The sequence below is a fragment of the Camelus bactrianus genome, chromosome 34 (assembly GCF_048773025.1).
Source record: "Camelus bactrianus isolate YW-2024 breed Bactrian camel chromosome 34, ASM4877302v1, whole genome shotgun sequence".
Classification (NCBI taxonomy): Eukaryota; Metazoa; Chordata; class Mammalia; order Artiodactyla; family Camelidae; genus Camelus; species Camelus bactrianus.
Genome location: NC_133572.1, coordinates 9,552,858 through 9,561,029, shown reverse-complemented (window position 1 = coordinate 9,561,029; position 8,172 = coordinate 9,552,858). Strand labels below are relative to the sequence as shown.

General features: G+C 43.3%; 1 protein-coding gene across 3 annotated transcripts in view; it reads left to right on the top strand.

Annotated features, from left to right (window-relative positions):
• The first annotated feature begins 546 nt into the window (after window positions 1–546).
• The window catches only part of RERG (RAS like estrogen regulated growth inhibitor), a 91,400-nt gene continuing 83,774 nt past the window's right edge, over window positions 547–8,172 (top strand). Inside the window, exons 1-2 of one of the 3 annotated variants that reach the window (XM_074357796.1) lie at window positions 547–780; window positions 4,120–4,276. In XM_074357796.1, coding sequence (XP_074213897.1) covers window positions 4,216–4,276 — 61 coding nt within the window. In that variant the 5' untranslated portion in view covers window positions 547–780; window positions 4,120–4,215. Of the gene's footprint in view, window positions 781–2,851; window positions 2,998–4,119; window positions 4,277–8,172 lie in introns of those variants that run through there. The other 2 variants (XM_010946474.3, XM_074357794.1) reach the window with 2 other exon arrangements.

Sequence of the window (8,172 nt, the reverse complement as noted above, 5' to 3'; positions counted from 1 at the left end):
TAGGGCCTCAATAATGTTCCTTAAATAAACAAATGTTGTAGATAACTTAGATGTAAAAGGCTAAATGAGCAAATATATTTTAAAAAACAAAGTCCATATTCCAAAGAAAAAATGACTAAGTAGTATCTGATAATTACTAACTTTGTAAATGTAAGCAAGATATTATTTGGGTTTCACCTTCTTTATCTCTAAAATGAAGCCAATGGTAGCGTGAAAGAAGTTAGTACATCATAGATGCGCTGTCTGAGGATAATTAAAGGTACCCCTACGGGCTGTTGTGAGGATGCTTTGAAGTAGGGAACAGAAAACACTCCGCAGGGATGTTTTCACACGCAAGGTTTAATCAACGCAACAGGTCTTTCTGCGAGAAATCAGAGGGGAAATGAGCAGGGGGAAAGGGAAGCCTGCCTGGGGGGTGCGCGGAGGCGGATGCTCGCACTCTCCAGCCGGGGGCGGCCTCGCGGGAGGGGAGGAGCGGGGCCCCGGCCCCGGTAGGGGGCGCCGCAGCGCCGCACTGCAGCAGCCTGGCGGCCCCGCCGGGCAGTGCTCGCGTCCTGCCGCAGTCCCTCGGCCGCTAGTCGGAGCGAGCGCGAGCGCGGAGACCCCGGCCGCCCCGCCAGCGCCGGCCGCCGCCGCCGCCGCCGCCGCGATCGCAGCCCAGCAGCTCGGAAGCGCCACCGCAGACGGGGCTGCGCAGCGTGGGAGGGCGAGCGGTCCCGGCGGGCCGATCCCGAAGTTGCAGGGGACAGCGGCTCTGCCGGGCCTGGAGAGTGTGAACAGGTGAGTGTCACGCACGTGCCCAGTTGGCTCTTTCCGGATGACTTCCTGCAGCCCCTTCCGAGGCCCTGAACGCTCGGCCTCTGGGGCGGTCCTCCTGGTCACGGGGTGCGCCCAGGGCGCCTTTGGGGGTCGCCGAGAGGGAGCTGTGAGCGCTGGCGCCCTCCGTCCGAGCTGCGTGCGACCGAGAATGCCCTTTTGACTTAGGCTGCGTTTGCTCCCTAGGTGGAGAGCGAGTGACCTGCCGTCCACAAGTGGCTTGCTTGTTTATCGCTGCAGGATACCTGTTGCTTTCAGAGCAGTGCCATAGCCAGGGGTCTTAATTATCCTCGTCCCTGTGTGTGCCGCGTAAGATGAGGGAGAATTCCTGGTAGTGAGACCAGGAAAACTTGATTTCAGATCCAGGGGAAGGGGCAGCCCAAAGAGGATCTCATCCCAAAGACCAGGCTAGATTCTTTGCTTCCCTAGACACCTGAACTTGATTTTGATGAGACCCTAAACAAAGGAGTTAGAAAAACCAATACCTTATAAAGATGCTTGCTTTTTTTTTCCAAGTGGAAGTAGAAAGCATGGACCTTGATAAGTATAATAGTCTTGGGAATGAATTTACTATGAATAAATATGAATAAATCATTGTTTTTAAATAAATAAGAAAATCAAGTTACTATTGAACTAAATGCCATAGGTTTATTGGATTGTAAGTTCCTTGACGGTGGCCACGTTCGTTTTGATATATGATTGTATATGATTAGCATAAATGTGGAATGAAATCAATGCATGCATTAATAGTAACACAGAATTTGGAGGCTAGCTTCTTTTTGTCTTCTTTCTAACTTTCTTTTGGTACTTTTTTGTTTAGTAGAAAAATCCCTACACGTTTAATCTCCTAAATATCTAGGTGTGATTTTAGCTTTAAGAATGATAGGATATGGGAAGTTTTTGTCCTAATAAAGCACTGTCCATGTAAAAAGTGAATGGCAGTTTCTAGACTCAGCCAGAATATTTCCGCACAACAACATGAAAACAAATGTTTTCCTAGATCCATGTTATGGAAAGTCTTGGATTGCTAATTATTTCGAATATCAATGACCTGGCAACAGGTCACCTTTTAAAACAATTTACACGTTTATCTTTGTTCTCTATCTTTGTCAAATGTAAGAAATACATTTTCTCATGTGAGAAATAAAACGTTGAAAGATATATGTCAGTTTTGTGTTTTCCTTTAAGGGGTTTTTCTAAACATAACGTAAGATTGACAATAACAAGCTGTGTCTTTATTAGATTATATATGAAAAATTTAACCCACACAATTTCTCTTTCTTATGTGAAATTCCTGTGCCTCTGAGGTCATTTAGGAGTTACTGAAAAAATGTGACTTAACAATTTTTTTTAATATGATAGCTATTTCCATGAAGCATAAATCAGCTAGTAAATTATTTGGATTTTATGTGCATGGGAATGAACGGTTTTGCATGAAATAACAAATTGTTGTTTACACGAGTTCCAGACACTTGAATGTTCTATGTATCAAAGGAATGCTTGCAATTCTTATGTGGACTTTATTTAGTGAATATATCTTAATAGATTATGCTTCCACGATGAAGCACGGAACCTTAAGCAGAGACTTTTTTTTTTAATGAATGTGTATAAAATGACAAATAATGAATTCTTTTATCTTTAGCCAAAAGTGTGGGACTGGACAAATTACAGATGTTAAAGCTTCTGGGTTTTGTACTATTAATGGTCACTAAGTATTTTTTTCATTATTGAGGGTGAGATAAACAGCAGCCAATGTTAATGTTGTCTTTTCGTCCTTTAGATGAAGCTTTGGCATTTGGAAATCTTCCTTCTTCACCAAAACTTGTGAGGCACGAGTGGATGGCTTAGATGTCTAACGAAGGAAGCAATTACATGTTAATGTCTTGGTAGAAATGCTTTCTCAGAAGGACATTTACTCTTTCCTTTCTCTGGAGAAGCTCTTTAAAAAAAATTTGTACATGCCAAAACACTGGTGGAAACAGCCCAGATAGAGACTTGAAAGTGAAGTCTTGTGTTTAGCTCGGACACATTGACCACAGAAGTTCAGAATCATGTGGACGATGTGAGCCTTGATGTGAGTGACTGCACCAAAATGCAACCGCAGTGCCCGGATAAAGAAGAGGAAGAATCTCAGGGAACTTTTGCTGGGTCATTTGTCAGGTCGCATCTCAAGGGGCGAAGGTAGTGGATGCCACGTTTTTAGAGTGATCGAAATGGCAAGTGCAGGAGGAGAGAGCTAGGGATGGTGAAGAGGGAAGGTGAGGGTCAGACAAACATAAACAAGAACAGACGTCCCGGGAAGAACAAGGGGAGATGTGGGGTCTCGTTTTCCTAGAAAGTACACGTCTGAGATGGGGCAAAGTTTCCCAGTAGCTGCTAGGCTGCTTGAAGGGCTTTGAGTGAAAGAAAAGAAAAAGTTGACTTAATGCCCTTCCTCCCTCCATACCTGGAAGTGGTAAATTGGACACAGGATGGCTGTTAGATAGTTGTCTGATCATAAGGAAGGATTCCTGTGATGGCTGGGGGATTTTTTTCATTGACCCCAAGGCTCTTTCCAACTTTATATTTCCATGGTACTAACAACCTCGATGTCAAACCCAAAGCATCCATTTATATAAAACGTGCTTACATTGTACATAATGTCATTTCCCAAGTGTTAGGACAGTATCATAAATAATTTACCTGATGTTGTCATAGAAAAGGAATCAGAAGTCAGCACGTGGCATTTATCTTTTGTGTACGAGGGCATTGTGCCCAGAAAAATAGAAAAATATAATCTACACTTTGTAAGTCAATCCCTGGAACAAAGTTATCTGTCACATGACTTGACCATGTGATGCAGTGTGAAATGCAACAGTGTTACAGTGATGTTGGCTAATATGAATGTTTACCATTCAGCCCAAAGGGAAATAGCCACCCAAATGTGAATCTGTCCATCGTGTGTGTGTCTGCTGGATGTTTACAGACACGTGGTAAATACATGCATTCATATACTTCAAGTGTTTTTTATCGAATACTGGCAAAAACCCCGTTCTTTGAGGAAGTACTTTTGAAAATGCTATCTTGTGTAAAAATGTGTATGTTTTAGAACCAAACAGATCTAAGTGCAAGTCCTGCCTGGATCTATCATTTATTAGTTGAATGGTTTACAGTAAACTGCTCCAGCCTTCTCACAGAACGATGGTGAAGATCTCCAGAGAAGATGCTGATCCAGTGAAAGGTGCTGGCATATAGGGGATGCTTAACAGACAGGACCCTCGTTCTCCGGTCATTTATGAATTCCCAAATCTCTACTGTTTGCAGATTTACAATGATATGGTGAATCCACAGACTGGGACCAAAAAAGATCTTCTCAGCTCTTTAATTTGAACCACAGTGAACTGTCTGCCAACACCCGGCATGGCTAAAAGTGCAGAGGTCAAACTGGCAATATTTGGAAGAGCAGGCGTGGGCAAGTCAGGTAAGATTTTTGTGCTGGTTGCTGTAGTGTGTTTGTGTGTCTTTGCTACTGTGCTCTGTTACTGACCGACTGAGCGGAGGGTGGTCTCCTGTGTTGTTCTTCTAGATAAAGCCTCTTTCTCTTTAGCTAGAATTTTCATTTTGTGTAACCAGATTTTACGTCCTCTTTTTCTTCTTTAAGGTAAAGTAGCTCTGCTGGTAATGCATGAGGCAGTGGGTACAGCATGGGTCATGGTGTTCTGAGGAAGGATGTGAAACCTCCAAAGAAATCAGATTGTAGAAATTTTAAAAATTACGTTTGTGCTTTTTTCTCTCCACGAGATCCTGAGGGGCCAGTTTAATAGCTCATCAATCTTGATATTCTCAGCGACCGGCTCAATGTCAAGTATGTGTTGGGTGCTGAATAAATGCTTGCTGAGTGAATATATCTTTACAAGACACAGAATTGTATTATCACCCAAAACTTCTAAATTTTGGGGACGATTGGTGGACACTGAGGCGTGCATGACCTCAAGAAAGACAAGAGCTGTTGCCAGCGCCTCTGGGGTGAGTTTAAACGAGCAAATTGTGGCTTTTATTAGTTATCCAGAGGCTTTTTCATTCTACGCCTGAGTTAAGGTTGACAGACCTTTAAGTGTAAGGGCGGGCGAAATGGTGCAAGCGAAAATGTATCTAATCTAATTTGAAAAAGGTGTCTCAGGTTTTATAATTAAAGAAGGTTAAGGAGATGTTGCTGAAATGTCGGGGCAACATGACTTGTCAGATAACGTTGCTTTGATCTCTTGCTAGAGGATAGACCCCTAATTGACTTGGCACACTGAGCTTTGGGTTCTCAAGAAAGGACTCAAACAGACACCTCGTGGGTGTGTGTTTGGGGAGGGAAACCCGTTTGGATCATCCAGTGTGACAGATAATCCACATAATCTCAAGCAAACACACGTGAGCAGCTTTTAACGTGACCATCCTCTCTTTCTGAACCAGCTCTCTGGTATAATCTCAGCAGGAGACCTTCCCTATTTTGAGTCTCTCTCTCTCTCTCTCTCTCTCTTCCTTTGATTTTCTCAAGAGGGCTGTTTTCTGCCATCACCTTTTTCTTCAACTTGCTGCTTGCTCTGGCCTCTGGCAGAAACTGAGCACACAAAATAGATCGCTGGCAGGGCTAAGAAACTGACAGTCCTCACAAGATTGAAGATCATTAAACTCCTCCCTATTAACCTCCTCCTCTGTGCTTCCTGATGGCGTGAGAACCTAATTTCTGTGGCTGGTAGAGGGATCTGGAGAATGAGGAAGCTGTTCCAATGAGTGGAGGGTGAGGGCGGGGGAGTGTGTGGGAGGCCTGTCTGCCAACAATAGCTGCTCTAAGGTTCTCGCAAGCGAGGGGGTCTCCCCCTAGAGCGAGCGTGCTGTTTAATTCAATCATTCAAAATATAACACAGGCAAGAGGGGACGGAGGATTTTTAACCTTGTATCATTTACCAAAGTAAACTCTATATGATTTGAAAAGTGAAACATAAAAATAAAAATTCTGTTGACAGAGCCACTTGGCTGTAGGCACTGTAGACCCGCCCTTTCCCTCTGTAGGAGCTCAGAGCCAGCTGGATATCTCCTTCTCTCAAGGTTGGTCCATCAGCCTGAGCTTAGACCTCGGTTTCTTTTGTCTTCCCCCAAATTATTTCAATGATTGTTCCAATGATTCCTCTCATTCTCTACTGACCTTCTCCCTTGAGCATTTCTTTGCCCACTGATCCATCTTTTTCTTTTCCCTAAGCTTATTGAACGTGGGCTCTGCCCTCACTGTCTTTAACTTTTTTTAACCTCCCATTCGTGGCTTAAAACATGGCCGTCTTCCATGGTGATCATGCTGCTGGAATTGCCCTTGCTCAGGTCCCCCCAGATCAATAACCAACCAATCCAATGAGTATTTCCCAGTTCTGGGCTTGTGACCATTCAACACAACCGCTTCCTCTTTCCTAAAACCCCTTCCTTCCCAGGCTCCCGTGACATCACACTCCTTGGCTTTCCTACCACCTCTCCATTGACCCTAAGCAGTCGTCTTCATGGGTTGCTTTCTATTGGCCCACCTCTCAAACATCAGGGCTCCCCGAGTTCTGCATACCATCCTCTTGTCTTCTCACTCCATCTACTCTCCCTAGAGGTGAGTCCTCACACCCAGAGCCGAAGATAAGACCTACCCACAGAGTCTAAGTTCTGCTGACCTTGATTTTAATCTATGGGAAATGCAGAAGTTGAACTTGATCATTAAGGAAGACCTTTCCAGCTTCTAAAACCCTGTGATTCTTGATGAACGAATCTTCTTTGGACTGGCTTCTTTATTCACCTTCCATACATTCTACCACGTGTGTTTATTTTCATTTAGGTGAAAACAACAGCGTAGACTACACGCCTTTAAACAATTTCCTTTCTCTCTGTCATCTGTAGACAGACTGTGTTTTCCTATTTCAACATCAGACTGTTTGCCTGAGACCATGTAACCACACCTCACATTTACAAAGTAGTACCAGTCTGACTTCTGCGTGGGAGACAATCTGGAGACCTTTTCCCATAGCTCAGTGAGAACAGCCACAGAGTACTTCAAATCTATCAACTTTGAAACCAGACCTTAGCAGTATTGAACTCATGTTTATTCTAGTTCTTTATTCATACAGATACATCATTTTCTCATTGTCTCCCACATTTGCCTTCCTGTTGTACAGATTGTTATCTGTCTTATAAGTGACTTTTGTTTTTTTAAGTCTGCAAGGAATTATACCTGTTGGCATGTGGCTCCAGCTCCTTACTCACTCACATGCCTCCCCAAAATGGTCATGATCTTCCTGTGGGCTTGAACAATCCATTTCTCTTCGAACGCCCAGCAGGAGAGGTATTCCTGGGAAGGGGGCGGCAGCTTGTGGCTTTGAAGCGGTAGAAACTGAGCATCTCTGATCTGAACCTGGGTATGTGTGTGCGAATTGCTTCAGAGGCTGCAAGTGTTACTTTGTTAATCTACTTTTCCTCACACTCAAGACTAAATTGGAATTTGAGGTAAATAATACCATATTGTCCTTTGCTAACTAACAGAGGGCAGGATGCCCTGGAGTCAAGAACAGGAGCCCTGGGGTCACACTGTTAGCTCTGACTCCCTGTTCTACGCTTTATCAGCTGTGTGAACTTGGCAACTTTGACAAGACACTTAAATCCTCAATTTCCGCACTTCTACAAAGAATATAATAGTGCCTATCTCAAAGAGTTGGTGTTGGGATTGAATGAGTTATTACATGCAACTGTTTTAAAATAGCTCCAAGGCACATAGTAAGTGCTCAAGTATTAGCTTATATTATTGTAATTTTTCAAGATATGTCCTTTTTAATTTGTAAGTTCTCTAGGGAAAACATACAAAGATATAGTCACATTCAAGTGGGTATTTGCGTTTTCAGTAAAAGTCAGAAAACTTACAAGAAAAAAAACTCCGTATCACCAATAAGCACACCCTAAACACACACACACACACACACACACACGTTCTCTGTTTGTCTTTCTCTTAAATCCAAAGTCTGGTTAATGTCAGTTACAGCTTGACCACTGATGATCATAACAATACTTCTGCTGGCTTGTATCTTAGAAATCTTGGAAAAACAACCAGAAATACTTTGGTGCCATCAATAAATTAACACACCTTAAATTTGAAAGTGCTTCTGGTATGCGGTAGATGGCTTCCCCAGCTGGGGTAATAGATAAGCCCCCGATGTTTAAAACAGAATGTAACGTTAACCAGAAATCTTTGGTTGACAAGTTGACATCAGAAGTGTCTGCCCAGGCAGAAGTTAATAACGTGTTAATTACAAGAAGTGTGGAGTCTGTGTGTGTGTGTGTGGACTGCAGGGTGCACAGCGTCTTCTA